Source organism: Hylaeus anthracinus, unplaced genomic scaffold (genome assembly GCF_026225885.1).
Source record: "Hylaeus anthracinus isolate JK02 unplaced genomic scaffold, UHH_iyHylAnth1.0_haploid 11981, whole genome shotgun sequence".
Lineage (NCBI taxonomy): Eukaryota > Metazoa > Arthropoda > Insecta > Hymenoptera > Colletidae > Hylaeus > Hylaeus anthracinus.
Window position 1 is genome coordinate 6,245,179 of NW_026534329.1, and position 21,367 is coordinate 6,266,545.

At 34.5% G+C, this 21,367-nt stretch overlaps 1 protein-coding gene across 2 annotated transcripts in view; it reads right to left on the reverse strand.

The window, feature by feature from the left end:
* LOC128885613 (voltage-dependent T-type calcium channel subunit alpha-1G) overlaps positions 1–21,367 on the reverse strand; it is a 98,022-nt gene that overhangs the window by 46,068 nt on the left and 30,587 nt on the right. The window contains exons 4-7 of one of the 2 annotated variants that reach the window (XM_054139714.1): positions 19,807–19,904; positions 17,783–17,954; positions 13,182–13,220; positions 287–390 (exon numbers count right to left, since the gene is read on the reverse strand). In XM_054139714.1, coding sequence (XP_053995689.1) covers positions 287–390; positions 13,182–13,220; positions 17,783–17,954; positions 19,807–19,904 — 413 coding nt within the window. The remainder of the gene's footprint in view (positions 1–286; positions 391–13,181; positions 13,221–17,782; positions 17,955–19,806; positions 19,905–21,367) is intronic. The other variant, XM_054139715.1, reaches the window with a different exon arrangement.

A 21,367-nucleotide genomic window follows, 5' to 3' on the forward strand; every position in this document is an offset into this window, starting at 1 on the left:
TTCGAATGGCAACCATAAATTCAGCATTCCATTAAAAATGTTAAAGATGTCCTCGATGTTCCAGTAAACAAATTTTGTTTTAGCAAAATATTGAAGGCTACAACTCCCGACACTCGACTACCGTTCATTTTGACGAGCTCAACTAAGCGTACTCGTTTCATAGCGAGATTTCTTCGAGATTTCCTCGAGATTTCGCAGGCAGTAAAATATTTCGACGACATTGAAGACCCGCCAGCCAAAAACGTGTAAAAGATTCTATCGTTAGGGATATCGATTTTGTACTCACCAAACTTGAGCGGCGGCAAGTTACTGCAAGAGTGCATTCCGTTGTCATCGGGACGCGAGCAAATGTAGTCCTGACCTTGATATTCGAAGTACTTCTCGAGATCGCTGGAAAATCAATGGGCCGCGATTAAGATCGATTCAGGTGTGACCATACACACCTCTCTATCTCGCTCGAGTCGTTCCTTACAATTAGGAGGTTGCGTATGTATGCTTTATGCACGGATGCACCCGTCACATGCTTCATTTATGCGTACACCGTGTATATGCAGCGTGACGATATATTATATCTATAGGCTATATAAGGTATACAGGCGTATCACACATACTGTTCACAGTACATGTGACATACCTATCATGTAAAATGTACAACACAAACTGAGCTACGAAAGTATTCGCAGCCTGTCAATTGTCTACTCCGAATGATTAGTATAGTTGTATTATAAAAAATGCGAGAGGAATTATTAAAGTGAGGTATATGTTGGTTGCTATTTGATCTTTTCATGAATAACTAATTTGATCAAAAAATGAAGAATCTCTGCAATCTGTACTTGTTAACTAGACATAACTTAAATTAACATTTTTGATTGAATAGGAACAGAAGAATTGAACTTGTTAGTGTAAATACAATCATTCAAAAAATGATATATCAGAAAATTACGAAACTTCAAATTTAAGACTTATATAATAAGAGACGAGTTAATTTTTTAATATTAATTATTTAGGTAAAAGTGTTAAACAAATAGTTGTATATGAAATATTATTTAATAAGTAATATGGAAAGTATTGCTGTAGTTCATTTAATTTACTCATTTTTATAAGAAGCCTTGTAAGATGGCGGACCCTCTGCCCCTGCCTTGTCAGGGGTCTCTCACATAATTCATTCGTACAAAAAGCAATATTAATGTGCCTCGCAGCATGGTCTCTCTTTGGCAAGCTTATGTAATGCATTTGTCTTAAACGCGATTTATCGCTCGAATAATTCAAGATATAGGAAACTCAGACCAAACTTGGCGTTCATAAAAAGAACTTATTAATGGCAAGCAGCCATCTAGTGGCGAAACCACAAGAATAAAGAGAGATAATATAATGTAATTTAATTAAAGATCTGATAAAGAATAACGCTACTGAAGTAATATTTTTCTAGAACAAAATACAAACATTTAAATTTTCATTGTTGCAACCCAATTGTGAAATTTAAAAATTCCTAATTATTTTACCATTGATCCTATGTCATATTAAATATTCACTATTCAAATTCTTGCATATACTCAAGTTTTCGTTATTCCAGTCATGATGCGTCACCTTAATTCGCCATAATAAACTAGACATCGTTTATCAAATAATACAATGCCCTTCTCTCACCTTAAAATTATTCTCACATTTTCTTACCCACTATAATCATTAGAAATGAAACGATCACGTGGTACGAATACATTTGCGACTCACTGTACATATAATACATATATGCAAATACATACACAACGTATGTACATATATGCCCATGTATCAATATCGATATGTATGTACATATGCAGCAATCGGCGATAAGAATAAAAAAAAAAAGGACAGATGTAAGTATTGAGTTTGCGTGCACGCATTTGGCGTTACATTAAAAAAAAAAAAGAAAAATGTAGAAAAAAAAACCGCTAAAGAAGGAAACTGCTAACGCCCCTTTAAGAATGCCCTTCTTTGGCCTCGAGGGTTGCTCTTATCGGCGCGCTATTCATTCTCATCGTGTGATGTAGCGCGACCGCTAAACAATGTCGGTTATCTCGACAAAAAACACTTAATAGAGAGATGCGCCCGATACGCCCACGTATTTGTACACAGCTTGTTACCGCAAGCCAACCGTGAACTATCGTGTCATAATTATCGTATCGTTGCGACACCTTTCTCCACAGCTGGATTTTATGCTTTTTTTTCCCCCCTGATAAACGATAATGCTCGTGACGCTAACTCGTTACCTGCGATGCTCACGGTTCGTTGAACATTATCGATATTTTCTGCACTTTCATCGACGCATTTCCCGAAAAAGAAATTATTTTGTTTTACACTCGCATCGACAACGAGCATTGTATATCTTTCTGAGCTCTTTTTAATAATTTCGCGAATTTACTTTAGGGCTCAATTTTTGCGGTCACGCAATTTTATTAAAGAATTTTTATTACATTCACAATAGAATAATTGACACATGATCGCTGACGCGAATTCACGTCAAATTCTATTCCTGGTTACGAAAAACTTACGAAAATCTTTTTGTTTTATACGCTACATATTTACAACGTAGATATTTCGAAATATATCTTGGAAATTTTATCTTCGTCCTAATTATAGAAATTTGCGATGACCGGCTTCGGAATTTGATTATTTTCGTCAGTACTCGGATTAGAGACGTAAAATATCTGCCAGTCGCGCGAATGTGTTACAGGATATTAATCGTTACGAATGTCGAACCCGTCAGCAAATAATTGAAACGTTTTCGATGCATTGCATCAACGTATTCGTTCCTGTCGCAATTAATGTCAGTCCTTGTACGAAGTGTACAGTAATGCTAAAAGCAATGATTTTACAGCAATGTCAACACAAGACGGAGAAACTGTATTTTCAGTGCACCTGGTACACGCGAGTTAAATCAATACGGAATTCGTGTTGACACGAGTCTCAAAAAACAGCCGGTGCAACGTAACGAACCGAAAGTCTCTATTTATTTGATACATGTTTAATTTAATTAATTAATTATTCAACGGCGTTCCGATCGTGCGTCGTACGACACTTTGCGAATCGCGTTTGTGTTCGTAACAATAATTACTCATTTATTTTTTAAACCATAAATACTTGTATATTATACAAAAACATATTAATCTCAATTTATTGTATACTATGTATTATATATTACATATTACATTAGCACATTTACGTACTTATTAATTTAATCATGTATCAATAAATAAATTATTTATATGTGAATAAATCACCATAAGTCTAATTTGTTTTTATATTTTTATCCTCACAAAATTCATTTTAAATACAAATTTTTAAAAGATTTACCATACTTTTATTTCATATTAACATAAATAGTTGAAGCTTAATTATATATTCCAAGTAGAACCATGCAAAACCAGTGCCGCAGTTTGGCGTCCGGAGTCTAATATCTAAAACACTTTAAGCCTCGATCTTTGTCTAATAAACTAACGCGCTGAATTATTTCGCATCAGCAGTGGCGCACGTGCACCCATCAGGCTACCCCCTAATGCACGTGCCCGCCCCTATAATACAGAATAGCTGTGCAACTGCAGTAGCTCGCACTCAAGATCGTCCAGCATCTTTGCCTTTCTCTATCTCTATCTTTAACCACCATTTTTATACGTGGTATTGTCCACTCGAACTCATAATCGACGCTTTTATTATAAAATCAAAGAACTGTTAAGGAGATATTTATTCGAATCATTTTTTAAGAAAGATATTTACATGAATTATTTTTTAATGACAACAAAATTTTCTTTCCATGCTTCTAAATAGTAGTTACATTAAAAATAAATGTACAAGGAGCTTTTGAAGTCCTGCGTGAGTATCTTCTCGACTTTTGTCTGATTTTTCTATTTGGTAACCTTCGTTTCATTTAATGTTACGAAAATATCACTAGAGAAAAATGTGCATTGTCCTTTTATAAACTGGAGATAAAAAAAAAATTGTTTCCTTGAGGAAATTTTTAGCTTGTTTATATTCGATTGCAATTAGTAATACAATTTATTAAATAATAATGGATGAACAGTTTTCACAGTGACGTTAATTTCATGTTCAATTCATTTAAAGATGCTACACTTTTATTATTAATTCTCAAATTTTCGTACCTTGTGCAAGGGTAAAAATGCTATATTTTTATGTACTTTATGTTGATCCGTGACGGCTGGACGAAGTTCAGTGTTAGCGACTGCGTGTGCTCGTCGTGTGCTCTTGCTTGTGTGCTGATTGTGCTTCTTGTTTAAAAAACAGCTAATCGAACCTCTAATACGACTGTCGTTGCATCGAATGCGTTCTAGTGCGTGTGCTGAATCTTGCGTAGTCGTGCGATGGTGCTTGTTATAATTGAACAATAACACTTTATACTTGCAAATCTCGCGAGCTGAATTAATGGAGCCCTGTGTACAATTTAATAATGTCTCTTTCGACGTGAACTTTTCAGAAATTTATGGCAATCGTCGTATACTCTGGTCTACAATGCCGCACAACCCAACATTGCCCTTTAAACATTAATTGTAACATGTTAAATGCTACTATTTACGGGGTGATGAAGTAACAACCACTTCAAGATTTAAAATTGTTGTAGATAATGAGTTTCATTGTGACATGCTTCGAATATCATGTGGACAAAGTATCATTTTACTTTAAATTGTTTTTATTTGAATACAAGAGTTGAAAAAGATATGAAAGTTATCGATTGACCCGCTAGAAAGACCTTGTTATTCCCATGACAGAGGCTTACAAATTTTGGCGATCGCGTATATATGTATATATCTCTTTTAAGAGGATTAGGAAGAAACAAAACGAAGTTCCGCTGATTGTACACTTGTTCCTTTAAAAGAAATTAAATTCCATTCGTTTGTCGACTTTCGTGACGTTGCTATTGATACGTATTTCTACGTATTCTAACCGATCTGACATGTATCGCACGTTTCGTTTTCGAGAGTTACACCGCCTTGACAAATTAAAAAAAAAAAAATCAAGATTTGTTTATCATTTGTAATCTTTAAACGAAATTTAATAATGGCCACAATAAAAGATTCGTTGCAATAGTGATTTTTCTTTAAACCTGGTGTGACCTATTATCTCTTGTAGTTTTTTAGATCCTTCTAGATATAATATTAGTAATATTGTATATATGTATATACAATATATACATTATTATTATTTTGTACATGACATGTACTGTAGAAATAAGTACTATACATATATTACAGACATATTGTTTATGTAAAATGTATATACATACATACAATATTAATAATATTATATCTAGAAAAATCTAAAAAACTACAGGAGATACCAGGTAACACCAGGTCTAAAGAAAAGAGCACTATTACAACGAATCTTTTATTGGGCCCATTATTAAAATGCCTTTAAAGATTCCAAATGCTAAACAAATTTTGATATACAATATTATGCTTTATATAAATAATATGTCTGTAATATATATATAGTACTTATTTCTACAGTACATGTCATGTAAAAAATAAAAACACCTGGTTTTTTATTCCAGGCCATACCTGAGAACCACGCTATGCCGAATAAAAGGCTATCTTTGTGACGAAATGGCTTCAGCATCGATGTTGTACTTAAAAATTCTAGATAAATATGATTTTTGTATTACATAAAGAGATTTTCTATTGAGTTAATTGTTTTCGAAAAAAGAAATACATCTTCATAAGAAATTCGCGAGGACGTCGGTCGTTTCGGGTCGGTCAAGATGGTGTAACCCCTTAATTCTACATACGAGTATGAAATCGACCCGTAGCCCGAAGAAATATGCTGCACATACGGAACACGTTGTACGTGCGCCCGTTACTCGTCGAGTAAACTTCGCAAAGTTCCAGCGTCGGATCGACGCTTGCTAAGCTGAAAGACCGTGACGCCGGTGCAGAAGTCGATAAACGGTCGAAAATAGCCGCCACGTAAACCGGAATAGACGGCGCGAACACAGCGTGTTTAATTAGCTCTGGGATTGGTTTGGCTCTATGGAATCTCCTGTCTTAGCTGACCGATCCTATCGAGAAGAAAGACCGTATCGGCGCCCCTGGGGTGTGTCGCGGCTATTTAGCCCCAAAATTAACCCTTTGCGCTCGACGACCTTCTCCGTAAGGCGAACCAGCAAATCCAGACGCGACTTTGCGAATATTTCACGGTTTTACTGACGGAGGCTAACGCGAAATGATTTTACGCGCGGATTGATATGTAATTGGGGAGTTTATTACATTTTATTACATTTTATTACGTTTTAAGATTTTGTGTATCTGTACCTACTTCTTGGAAGGCAACAGTCTTTGAGCTATTGGGAGCTCGTTTATTCGCTTTATATAGATAGTAATTCAGTAACTAAAATAGAATTGGGAAATAATAAATGTATATAAAAAAACTAGTTTTCACATTTGTGGTCGTCGAGTATAATTATAGAATATAAATTACAATTGAAAAGGTATCATATATTCGGAGCGTACCAGTTTTTTTTTTCTATTTTCATCGTAATACATGATTATGAGAACAGTATCACCGGAAACGATGTGTATAAAATAAAAGTAATAATACAAATTCAATTTTTAAATTTGTACAATAATTGAGAGTAACTATACTTTACACACCCGATATGTTTTTCGTCAAGTGTCAACGATATTCTTTAAATAATCACAGAAGCTTTACACATCAAAGGCAACATTACGATAATTAGAAGTAGGATTTTGTTGGTATTTGACAAATTCTCTAACGGATTTTGAGTTCAGTCGAAATAATCTTAAATTAAAATAAATCTAAACTTGCACATATATTCCAGCGTCCCTGAAGAATTTAGTACTAAATTCTGTACCTTTGTTAACAAGTAACTTCATCTTGCAACAGTGTAAAATTACAAAAAAAAAAAAAACAATAAAGACTTTAAAAATAAAAATATCTTTCCACGTCAATTCTTACTTCTATTTCGATATGTACATTTTACACTTCCTAAAAGAACACACGAGTCGTCGCCATCTGATCGCCATTGGAGTTGCCACGTAAGACCCAGTGACGAGCGAGAGTCGCCCGTCGAGCGCAAAGGGTTAATCGAATCGTCGCGACACACGTTTACGGCGCGGAAGTCGGGAGTAGAACTGGACCTTTTCAAATAAACTTCATCCCACTCGCGTTGCCGTTTGCTATTGTTCGATGGTTGAATGACCAGTGCGAATAGAGGACGATGAGAACAAAGCGCTGGGAAAATAAATGGGATTTGGAATACGTTCAGAGCGACTGGCCGACGTTGCGAAGTGAATAACAAGTTAGAAAATGTGACCGAGCGTCCTTGCCGTTGGTTCCATCAAACGACTAATAACGATACGTATACAGGGTGCTGAGAAACTTGAGTGTCGTAAATGTAAGATTCGGGATTGATCGAGGCTGGCGAACAATTAACACATTAAGGACCGCTCACGAGTTTTCTCGTGTTTTCTATACGCAGTCTCTAGGTGTGCGGTCCTTAATGTGTTAAGACGCGCGGGAATTGAAATGTATAAAAAGATCGATGCAGTAGATCTATACGCTACGACCGGTACAGGAAGATAAAAAGACTGGAACGCCCGCTTGTATCGAAACAAAAGACAACCCAGTACGACACCTCGCGAAGCCGCCGGAAAAGTGTCGAATACATCGATCATTCGACCGACGTTTCTACCGATCGAAACATAACTTCCTCTCATAAATTTGGACACTGAAAAGAGGACTGGAGGCGAGCATTCTAGCTGAAGGTATGAGTTGACGATGTTAGGTGGATTCTTACTAGTCGCGATAGTCATCTGCGAAGCGGAAGGTTAATTAATTAATTATTGATCACCAAAGGTAAAGGGGACTAGTCCAAAGTCCATTGCTAGGGATTTCGGTCAGTCGGAAGCAATTTATGGTGTAAACTCCAAATACAAAGTCTTAAAATTTAATTGGAAAGAGATAGAAAGGATCGTCCAGGTCCTCCATTTGTTTTAGACTTCTGGGGTATCGAAATAAGCCATAGATTAATGAGAAGACTAAAATCTGTCACGACCCAAATGCATACGATGGTAAGGGTGGACATGGTGGATCTCTAATATGCTGTCGCCATTTAATTGTGACCCTAATTGTTATTTTCAAAAGACAAAACCCTTCTCAAAGTTCATGTAGAGGAAGATTCTTAAAATACGACAAGAAACCGTAAGGGAACTGGAGCAGAACAAATCGAAACATGGTATGGAGTTGGTCTCAATTTCCCCTATTTCTACGTCTGATTTAAAAACCATGAGTATCTCTTTGATAGAACAGGAACTGTATATTATTATCTACGTGTATTAAAAATAAATACACATCGTTATGTGCATAAATACACATTGTTATGTGCCATTGTAATTATTGTTATCTCCAATGCTCCGACAAAAGTCGCACCGATGGACCAATTGTTTCATTTTTTACCAAACATACAACGAATGATTTTCGATGGTTCAAAAGTGAGAACGGCCAGGTTGCTCGAGATTCGTCTCGATCAGAATAAACCAGATTTTCCCTTGCACCCCAGAGAAACTCCGAAGACATGAAATCCAGCGACCTTGTAAACCATGCCACAGGTCCACCCCGCATCAGAAATAAATCGTTGCTATCGTTACCATATGTTTTTAATTATATCTCTCGCGATTGCACCACTTGACGGCCACTTTAGAAACCAAAGAACCTTGAAATGTGTAATAACCAAACGAATGGGCCGAGTTGCTTGTACCACAAGCGTTGGGATACATTTAAACGCTCGTCAGGTCGTATCCATGGTTTCTGTACTTAAAATACTTGCGTCCCTCCTTCAACGTCATTCAGTCAACGCCTTCAAATCAACGATATTCAGTTTCTCAGCAGCCTGTAGAGATTCGTAGGATGCGTTGATTAAAGGCGAAGAAGTGGTAACAGAAACGAAGAGAGACGAATTGGTAAATAGCTAGACCGAGAGAGAGAGAGAAAGAGAGAGAGAGAGAGAGAGAGAGAGAGACGCGTAACGCGAAGAGATTAACATGATACCAAGACGAAAAGAATAGAAAACATCGATTCGTGCATCGAGAGGATGCGAAGAGAATTGAAATGCCGCTGAGAGACGTGAATAGATATTCGAGCTCGACACCGTGCGAAGTACACACATAGAATTTTCAGTAAAATTTCGTATATTATTCGCATTCCTATCGTACGTTGTAAACCATAATACAGACACGGGGAGACCAATTTTAATCGATCCACGCGAATTTCGTTGGAATTATCAATGATACTGGAAATTTTTAGGGCTAAGAGATGAAGCACATTACGTGATTCTTCGTGAGGATACACTGGCCTCCATTGTTTTAATCGTCTTTACGTATATTTTAGCAAGTATTAGTTAATCACAGAATATGCACTTTATGCTATATGTATTTATTTCTTCTTAAATACAATACATACGGTCAGTGCAATAAGTATTCGTACAGCAACTAATTTAAAATGAAATTGATAAGAAAAGAAATAAGAGGTTAACATTCAAAGTAATAAACTTTAATTTACGCAGAATCTACTTTAAAAATATGTAGAAATGTTGGTTAATTATTTCTTCCCCTAAAATTGATTAATAATATAAATATATGAAGTTTTATTTTGAATTGGTTCCTGTACGAATACTTATTACACTGACTGTATTTATTTCTTCTTATCCCTACGTGTACCTAAGATGTGTAATTTTTGATAAACAATTGACACGATCCAGCAGTGAAATTAACAGTACACGAGCAACTTTATCAATTAATTGCAATTGATCGAGCAAGTGTCTGAACCGGATTAATCGTGTAATCTGTGCTCCACAATAATCTCTGTCATGTGCACTTGTTGAATATGTGCGATTGATTGTTCACGAATAACCGAGTTAGACTCCTCTAACTAAAATCTAATTAGAGATTTTCTACAATGTAGACATGTTGAATTCGATTGAGAGCATTATACATTTGTGTGCATGCAAAACTAAGAACAGGAAATTTTCTAATTTTCTATGTGAAAAATATGTTTTTCCATAAAATTTCCAAATTTTAAATAAATTAAAAATCCCATAGTCTGGACACAACCTAGACACAAGACACAACACAGTGTATAATCATTCAAATAAATGGTTTTCTAAATCCTTGTAGACCTTGGAAAATATAGTTCGCTTAGGAATTACGACAAATGATTATACAATCTACAAATATGATTCCAATACATCATTCGTTATTATTATAGAGTTTGTTTGAATGAAAATCAAAGTGTTTATTTTCAACGAGTTTGTGCTTAGATGACCTGACACTCTTAGCAAAAACACACCTAAAAATCAAAGCGTATAGTAAAGGACCACTCCCAACAACTTCAAGAGGAGGACACTCAAGGGATGCTAAAATATTTCTAACGAAGGTCTCGATATGGCTGACAGGACATTTAGGGATCGAGTGTATCTTTGTATTCGGGGTAAAGGTGACGCTTTCGAGTATCGAGCGTAAGGACAACCTTGTTTGGTGAATTTGCTTTAATTGGTAAAAAGACCTTGATGATTAAGCTGCTTCTGCCTCCCCTGGCGCTACAATACACACATAAGAGTTCCAAATTAAATATTCGAGAGCTACGAAACGTCTGACATCTAATGAGTCACTTCGTCGATTAATAACAATCAAATTCAGATATTTGACGAGCAGTAGCCCACACATCAGTGGTGACCATTGGTGACTTCAACCAGGGGTGGACAATGAATTTTGAAAAATATTCTATCGACAACTGCCTTATTTAACTCTTGAGGGATGTTTATTTTTATATAAAAATTACCCTGTAGAATTGGAAAATATGTAATATTAAAATGAAACGGCAATTCAATTAAAACAACAAAAAATCCATTTAAAATTCGCCATTAAGAAATTAATTTTCATTCTGTTTGGAATCAAATGCTTAAGAGTACTCGAACATTGTATTAGCTTTGCATCTACGATACATTTTCACTCGAAGCTTTTACACAGAATCCATCGAATGTATTCTTGAAAACATTAAAATGTATTTTTCTATTTGAAGGAAGTCTGTAATATTTATACTTGATATTAGAAGCTTACGAAAAAATAATTCAAAGTCCATACACTTCTAAATCGTTTGTAAATTGATAAGTAATGAATTTTTAGTCCAGGCTCCTAACGAAATTCAAAATTGACATTATTGTAATTGTGTATGTAATATGCAAAATCTGACGAGCGAACAGAAAGTCGATATCATATGCACACGATCAGGACATAATGATGTATTATTCATTCGCTATTCAAGCTGAATATAAGTATTCTTCACTGTTCGGCGATCGTTATCAGGAGTGGTAGGTTCTTGTCACTATGACATGTCTCGCGTTATCGTTGCACATGCATGCATAAAATCAATATTCGTCACTTTTACTCTTAAGTATGCGTTTCAAGTCACTCTATACTTAATCGAAGGGAGAGATAAGAGAAATTGCTATAAATAAGCTGAAACATAAGATGTATTTGCAATCACCTAGACAAGCGACAACTACACTGATAGATCAGTTATACTATTGAAAATATGAATAAAAATAATTCCTGGCCAAATATATTGACTTTCAAAAACTAATAGTTAATTCGACCAAAGAGTTGTGTTTTTTTATTATCCGCCGTGTAAATTTCCATTTCGTATTAAAAAAACTTGGAAAAAAGAATATGACTCGGTCACAAGTGACATATTTGTCAAAATAGTATATGTGACTAGTATAGTATAGACATGTTTAAAAAAATGGCGGCGATCTTAGTCAAGTCTCGACAATTGTTTCGTATTATAAAAAAAGACATTCCTTCTGGACAGCACTCCCTGCAAATCCTCCAACTTTTACCCGAAATCTTTTCAAGCGCCATTAATAGTTTTCGACGATATTAACGTGGATCGATTTAAACGGGACACGCCGTGCACACAATCGCGAGAAACAGCGGAAACCGCAACGTCAGGTTATATAACACGAGTACATTAATTCCTCGCTGAAAGACCGAATTTTAACACAGGATAATAATTACTATTAACAATTAATTCTCCAAAATATCAATGTTGTACACCCACAACTGATTTCCGTTTAAGCGTTAAAGACTATGTTTAATAATAGCTTCTGGTTGTACCTCGACTTCATACAGGTTACTTCTTCCCGTATATAATATACTGTCATATATTTCTTGTAAAAAAAATTACATTGAATTAATTTAGTTTAAAATAATGTGGCCTGAAATAACTGATAAACTCATTTATTTTTTTAATTTCGACTTAGACCACTTTCATAATTATGGGCTCATATGTGAAAAGACCTTTAATAATAGCAATAACAAAAATAGCTCGATAATAACACAGTAAATCATCAAAAAGATATCGCAGCTAAAAGGAATATTTTTGTTACGAAACACGTAATACTGTATGTAACAATTTATATTTACTGTTTAAACAGAACATTACTTTATAATCCGCAATGTGATAGTTTCTACTTATATGAAATTTCATGCTAAAAAGAAGTCAATATATTGTAATTTCTTATATCTCCTGTTTTATTCCACCTCAAACGATCCCTTTTAATGTGAACCAGTTGCGAGGAAGAATTACCTAACGACCGTTGTTCAACGAAAATCGTCAGCTTCGATTTTCGATCTTTAAACGAGGAATTACTGTGCACGAAACGGCGGTACACGACAGGTCAAATTCAGAGACGGTTAAAATACAGTTTCGAAATACGTGTACGCTGCTTTGAGGCTTAGAAATTAAAAAACAAACAAAAATCCTCGTCCCGTTTGCCAATTAGAGCGTCTCGAAGCTTCTCTTTAACGTTGTCAGTAAAAAAAAAAAGAAGAAGAAAAAAAGAAACATCCCCGACATTCGAAATAGTATTTTATTCACCTCTGGACGTGGTGGCATGCTCTATGTTTGTACACACTATAAAATACATTTGTACACTCGTACCATGATCAAGAACAAACAGAGAGACAGACACATACATATGCGCGTGACGTATGCATGTATATACATATATATGCACACACGGATGCACGTCTATCCATATTAGGTGTCTATATAATTCGTATAGATTTAGATATGTATATAGATATATGCACAGCACATTGTTCTCTACTAGAGCTTACTAAATGCGTGATCGAACCGAGTACTCGTCCGAGAGTAACCTGCAACAGCGAAACAACAGCCTGTCACTGCCCCCTGGGCTCATATACTTACGTCTAATTTCTAGCTTTTTATTTCATCAATTAGAGAGAAAGTGAAACACAGGGTAGCTAATCGCGGAGTTAATTCGTCCCGTCGACTCTCACAACTCTCTTCAGGGGTCCGTTGATGGTAAAACTAAAGAGTTATTATTGATTATTTTATATCAACATTTTTGATACTCGACGACGTTAACGTGGGAACGTTATCTTGTAAATTTAAGGCCTGGCCAGAATCTGAACTGGAGCCTCTTACCCAGGATTCACCTGTGTGTACACGTCGCAGAGAGATGATAAAAATGGAGATTTGATGAAATCCCCAAGGTAGATGATCGATTTACGGAAGATGTTAAAATAACAATTCGCAGAGCTCTATGTTTCGTTTGTTATAACTCCCCTGTAAAATTAAATACCGACCGAACTCGATCAGGCGAAATATTACACAACTCGATGATAGATTTAACACACATACTTTAGATCGGTATAATTATTTTACCTTCACGTGATCTTAGTCGTACCACGCGAGATATTATTCCAGAGTCTTGTATCATTTAATCCAGTCATATTTCGAATCTAGGGATTCCATCAAATCTCCATTTTTATCATCTCTCTGTGACATGTACACTCTTAGCTGTTTATGAAAATGTTTGGCTGCAAGTATCGTTTAACAGTTCCATTTAATTTCCATTGCCTTTGTTTACAGTGAGAAATTGTATCCTATGAATATATGAGTAAATACTACTTGAAATTGTAAGATCAAACGAACTGTAATTTTGTTGGATTTGTTTGCATCGAAATTTTCTGAATGTGTTTCGTGGATACAATTTGTAAGTAGTTGTAGTTTTGTCAGGTATCTTTAACGCGGATTAAATGGATACCGATAAGCATGAGTGGGAATCAAGAGAAAACTATAGAGAGATATGGTAAACGATAGTAGAAAGAGAAAAGAGTTAAGCGGAAAAATCTGAGGCAGAGTGAAATTTATTTTAAGCTATACTTTGCGAGAGTTTGAACTACTTCCGCCATGCATTTCAGGCGTAGTGCGTAAATAAATTGCATGTGAACGTTGTTTAAGTGGATACAATGGCTACGCGCCTGCAAGATTGAAAAATGATTGCACAATAAATATTTCGTACTCTTAGCTACGGTCATCATAAATAATGGCAACTTTGATTTTAGATCATGATATTATATAAAAATTGTTTTAATTTATGTATGATTTGTTTTCGAAGTTAAAGCATTTATTAAACGAGGCTCTAAAATTTTATTTTTTAATAACTTTGATGCCGTCACTTACATGCGATCATTTAAAATAAAAATATCAAATATATTCCACACTAAAAAAAAAACAAATCCTAAAACCCCTTTCTAACCGTATATGTTTCAAAAGTTTTATTTCTAACTTAACAGAATGGAATACAAGATTTTCCAGACTTCAACTTGAAAGAGAATACTCTAAAATTAATTCTGGACAATATCGAATTAAGATATAATAACAAGAGCATAGGTAAGCAGGGTTTATTTTTAAGAAACATCGTCTCCCTTCATAATAGATCTAGAATCAAAGAATCTCTGCATTTTATTCACCATCGTATCGCAAACATGAAAATACTTTCGTGAGCCACTGTATACAATATAAAAAAAAAAAAAAAAAAAAAATGGTCAACGTTGAAAAATGATTTGTTTTTTGGTTATTAATCGACCTGGATGACACAGAGATTGGATCGATCACTTCATATCCAGCATTACCGTTAAAAATCGAATCAGGAAGTGGTGAAAACACTAGGAAAAGATTTTAATTGTCGATCCATGTAGCTGGTGCTGGGAATTCACAGCTATTTAAACTTTAGTCGTAAATACTCTCCGAGCATCGCTTGGAGAAAAAAAAGTAAAATTGACCCGTAGCATTGGAGAATTTAGTATACCAGTATTGGAAAAATATCGCGCGAATCGTTGAAAGAACATGAAAAAGTCCTAAAAAAGAAGCGAAGAAAAGCGTAAATTCAATATATCCGACAAAGAACGCATAGTTCTATACATAGACGTAGCAGAACAATTTTACAAGCATGAATTCTCCTCGAAAAATCTGGCGGTTCCTTGTAAACAAGAATTCCAATCTGCATCGAACGCGGGTGCTAGTTATATTGTTCTTAGGAAAGCTTTCATAAAACGAAGCGAAATTTTTTGGGTGGCAAAACAATGCGAAAGCTGGAGTTTATTTGAAACGCAACGTTTTATTTTTTTTTTTTTTAGTTTGATGACTTCTTGAGAGCAGGATATAATAGGCGATAGTGGGATAAAAATTATAAATAGAACGATTTGAATGAAAAAAACAATTGAAATATACAATATGGAAAAACATATTAGTATAAATGATCGATGAAAATGAGTTTAATCTGTTGTGTGATTTTTTCTTTAACTTTTCCAATAGAAGAGAGTTGAAATCCGATAAAAAATTTGGCTTTTTAGAAATTGTACATTATTAGTATATTGTTATTTGCCATAAATTTATAAAGAATTTATTTAATGGATATATTGACATGTCTCGTTACTCTGTATTTTTTATTTGTGTTTTTTTTATCAATTACGTATAATAATTTGTCTTTTTTTTATATTGCATATTTCAAATTTATTTTGTACATAATACGGATCTATCTATCATTTTTATTGTGCTATCATTTACTATACACTGTTTTTAAAATTTACACGTGACTTTCAAACTAGAAAGTTTCAAAGAAACTGTTCCTACCCTGTGCATTGTTTATTCAAAACAACTACAGAAAAATTCTTCCAAATTTCGAGAGCTATAAACATAATAAAACAACCTGAAACATAATGTAAACAATCTGTTTTTCTCCTTTTTCAAATTTCCGAAAGTGTCCTAAATTGCATTCACAGAAATCGAATGAATAAAACTACAGAAACAAATTGTAATCGTATTGGCCACAGAGCAACACTCATGATCATGTTTTATTCGAGAAAATTCCGAAGCGAAAACCACATAATCGACCCACTAATCATTACAAGTGTGCGGCGCGAGCTTTGCGTTTTACTCCTTCATTTTTATTGAATGGTACTTTAATTCGCACTTGGCGTGGAATTCTCATACGAGTTAATGGAAAAGAAATCTTCTCGATTCCGATATTTCTTAGGTATAGTTTCCTATTTCCTTCCATTTAATAATTCTTTTTTAGCGAATTAACCACGTGTTTAAATGTGATCGTACATTTTTCGATTCAATTAATAAAGAACGTAGCGAAGAAACTCTTTATTTCTTTGCTCAGTCACGTGGGATGTTTGCGTTTAATTTAATTGTCCCCCGAAGCTATCGAAAGGTTGGACTTTTCTAGATAATGTATGCTACGTGTACATAGTGCTCCAAAACCAACACGATTACAATTTGTTTATAAAAGAGTTCCAAAAGGGGTCTTTAGGATTTTCGTTTATTAACAATCAAATCACCTGTCGGCATACTCGAGATAGCCACTTAAACTTCGTCCACTTAACTTCGTTCGTTTAATTATAACCATGTGTAGTTTCATTTCAAATAGAAAAATTGGACATATGCAAAATAGACCTAAAGCCCTTTTTGGAAAATCGTTCTGTAATTATTTCAATTTAATAAAATTAAAACAATACAATTACCAAAGCCACAGAAACCTCGGGAACGTATGGTTGATGGTTTCATCGAGCAAGTCTTAAAATAAACTTCCAATGTTTCGACCCTCCTCAGCTATCAGGAACCTTTTAACAATAATAATTCGAAAACTTCGGATAGAAAACTGTTTGAAACTCTTGAGGGATACTGAGGAACTCCGAGGGATTTAGAATTAAATTTTCCAATGACATAATGCAACAACGTCGTCACGAAATTGATAGGTGTCATAGGTAAATATCAACTTGAAGTTTTGTTTATTTCTAATAAAGAGATTCGTCCTTCGAGTGGTTAAAATCTCACTTATATGTCGATTCGAAATTAACCAAAGGTACACCTGGGAGAAGTCATGCTCTCAAAATTTATTTTTATTAATTGCTTCAACCAACAACCATACATTACCAAAGCGTCTACCTTTCGATACCTAAAAAGAGCAAAAAATGTATAATAAAAAATTGCTGAAACTTGACAAAGTTAAAGTAACTACGATTCTATTCGTCCGAATCCGCGCGCACGCACGTCGAATGGACCGGTGTTAATACTTATCCAGTCGCGTAGCCGTGTATTGCACCATCTTCTTGAAATAGAGTACGGTCAATGTTTATCCCGACTCAATACGGCGTGTACGGGTTAACCGTCGACTCGACGGTTGCGTAGCGAGTAAGAGGAGGATCAAGAAAGAAAAACGAAGAAAATGCAGAATCGATGCAAGTGAAGCGTAATAATAAACGGACAAGATGAACGTATTGACGTAGAGAAACGTGTACGATAAAAAGGTGAAGTAGAAGAGAAAGAAAAAAAAGTGGAAAAAAGAATGAAAGCGTTTTATAGAAACGTATGTCGCCCATACGCCACTCGGTTGTCGACTTACTCGGGATACTTGACGTTGGGTAGAGCCTTCAGGAAGCATCGTTGACGCAGGATGCCCTCCCATAATTGGACGCCGACGATACCAAATATGAAGAACACGAAGAAACACAGCAGCAGCACGTTGCCGAGCATGGGTAGCGTGTCGAGTAAAAGCATCACCAGTATCCTCATACCTGTCGAAAGGGAACAAAACCGGAAGGACGGAATAAACCTCGTGAAATCTTACATGCATAGCGTACCGCAATTCCGCCACTTCGGAAGTGGCGAATTAGATAAATAAAGACATTTTCTATTTACGTCGACGAAGGGGAAGAATAATGTCACCTCGACGTCGTAAACGGAAGTGGTGCTCGAATATTAATAGGAAACCGTAAGGAAGGCGTAGAATAATATACATAGACGGATGGATGCGGCGTACAGGGTGTCCTCTGTGCGATATGGGCGATTTTATGGAAATGGGAATTGTCCGTGGATCGCGAACGACGAACTGCGAGTTTAGATTATTTGTATCGAATGATTTTTATAGGTGAAATTCTTAGTTACATGAATCGTGGACTAGAAATTTAGAATACAGGCCATTCGAATGAAATATATTTATTATTGAATAAATAATCTTATATGATTATAATTATTAATATATGTATACGTATATTAAAAGACAAATCGAATAAATAAATATGTACCATTTTGTTGTGCTTTTGGAAATACTACTTGTAGGGGATAAATAAATATGGATATATATATATTTATTTATTTATTATTAAATGATTAATCATATATATCATAAATCATATATTGTATATATGATTATCATATTTAAAAGATAAGCAGTTCCTCTAAGGATTTACTACAAACCTGGAGCACATCTGTACATCGTACATCTATATTAACGTGCAACTTCTGTATATTAATAAATAAATAAAAAGAATAAAAATATGGACATAAAGATTAATTACAAACCTTGAGCATCCAACATCATACATCAACAGCATACATATATATATATATATATATATATTTATTTATTAACATAAGGAAGCAACAAGTTACTATCGATATACAATGTTGGATGCTGAAGTAAATCCATGGAAAAATTAATTATCTTTTAAACATGACAATTTGTGATAAGTCCCCTACAAGTAATATTTCTAAAAGCACAACAAAATGGTACATATTTATTTATTCGACTTGTATTTTTGCCATGTATTAAATCTGTCCAATAAATCAATCCATAAATTAAATGAAAGAGAACTTAGACAAAATCCCTGACAAATGATTCCCACTTTGTCAGGATGTAGTCTTCACCTTGAAGACTCGACCTTCAACTTGTAACATTTCACTTCTCAAAGGCAAGAACATATAATAGCACTTTGCTAAGCATTTCAGGCGTTACTTTGGCACAAGATGGACGTATAATAACTTTAAATGTCATCCTGTGTTACAACAACCGATGACGTCACTCGTTATATACATATTCCTCTAGAAAATAATCAATCAAGGGTTGGATCGAATATTTTCCATTACTTGGGAAAAATTGCGTCATTCGTTTAAATCATAATAATTTCATTACGACAAACACAATTTTTATTCTAAAAACGTATGAAGGATTTTATCAGAATAGAAGAATACTAGTTAAAGGTCGTCTTGAAACACCTTTTCAAATAATGAACAGATACTGTCAGAATATTAAAAATAAATATGGCTAAAAAGTTCCAACAACTTGGCTTTGATAAATATACTGTTCCTTTTGAAAAATATTGATGTCCTTGATTTTTTTTTCATGAAATAAACAAAAAAGAAAATTAATTCGTAAAGCGAGCTTTCTAAATATTGTATTTGAAGTTTGCTTAAAAAGATTGTTTTATATCATAGATATTTTTGGAAACATTCATCTATCATGCTTTATGTACTTCATCCTGTATGATGTACGTCTTCTGTAAAATCGATAAGAATAGTTTATCACGCGACGAACTAAGTCGACAAGTTTTTACGTATAAGATCATAAAGTTGTTTTCCTCAACTTACTCGGAATTCTGTTGATGGCACGTAGAGGTCTCAGGACTCTTATTGTCCGTATCGCTGATAAATTCATGTTTTCCACGTTCAAGCAATATTCCAGAGCCCTGCAATAAAATACAAAAGAATTTATTTCGCTGTTTTTGTTCCTTTTGATAGAAATTGATCGCATTGGATTACTTGAACATCAATTATTAAAATTGTTATTATTTACTATTATTATCATTTATACTTCTTTGTAATTTTTCAAGCGTGACCAGTCAAAACGTAACTGAACTATTTTTTAAATTGATATCAAGATTCATTCAGATTTTTAGAACTTTCCATGTACTATAATTCAAAATGTAATTTTTGTTGAAAAGCAATGAATAAACCATTGCTTACGTCTCGCTCGTTACTCAAAATATTTATCTCTATAAAAGTCTTGTCTATATTTATAGTTAATATAAGAAATAAACTAATGAAAGGTAGAAGAGAAAACCTAACAAGAAACGAACCAAAGTTACAAATGTGTAACTGCTCGATAAAAATGTTGTCTATATTTATAGTTAATATAAAAAATAAACTAATGAAAGATAGAGGAGAAAAGCTAACAAGGAACGAACCAAGGATGAAGATGCTACAAATGTGTAACAGATGCGACATGTAACAGTGTCAAATGAAATTGATCGAACTCAAAGGAATATTTAACAAAGAGGCTATACATTAACATACAACCAGGTTAATATTGAGCACGTTGTATTTCTCTTTACTGGCTTAAAATTAAATAAACGTTTTGCCGTATTGAATGAAGAAGTGTATAAACGTTCGTATCGAATACGTATAATTAACTTGATCTAGGAAACAGCGTAAAATTTATGAAGCTTTATTTCGCGGAAAACTCAAGAATGTATCTCGCCCAGGCCGTTGCACCATCGACAGAATTAAACTGAACTTAAATATGACTTTATCAGCGATGCACGAAACTGAAAATTGCTCTGGAGCAAGTGCGTTCCGTTCGTTTAGCGGCGGTTACATGTCGCGAGCGTTTCAATTTGCTTTTAGCGAATCAACGTTTCCATAATATCTGTTTACAACTGGTACATGGAGAGATGAGATTTCCCTATTGCGTAACATCTAATAGCGACGGCGTACAGTGAGCCGCGGAAGTATTCGAACGCTCTTAAATGAATCATTCGACATCTAACCCTTTCGACCCTAGTAGGACGTATATGTATCACTGAATATATTTGGTTGATTTCGGGCAGATTAATATCGAGACTCACAGGTTTATATTTTAAAGAGAATGAACTTCTTATCCGACTACGGCTTTTATTTTATAGCCAACCCTAGTTAAATACAATTAATTTCTAAAAAAGAAACGAAAGGGTTCAAAAATGCTGGTCATATTATAAGTCTAATTTTCCCAATTAAATTTCAAAATATATCCATGTATTTATTATTTGAACAATTTTTACAGCTGACGTTTATTCTTTTAACTTTTATTCAAAAGAACGTCATGCAGTGGTAACATACATACAGCAAAATATTAAAAACAAACCATTTAAGGGTTAAACTTGACGCATATTGA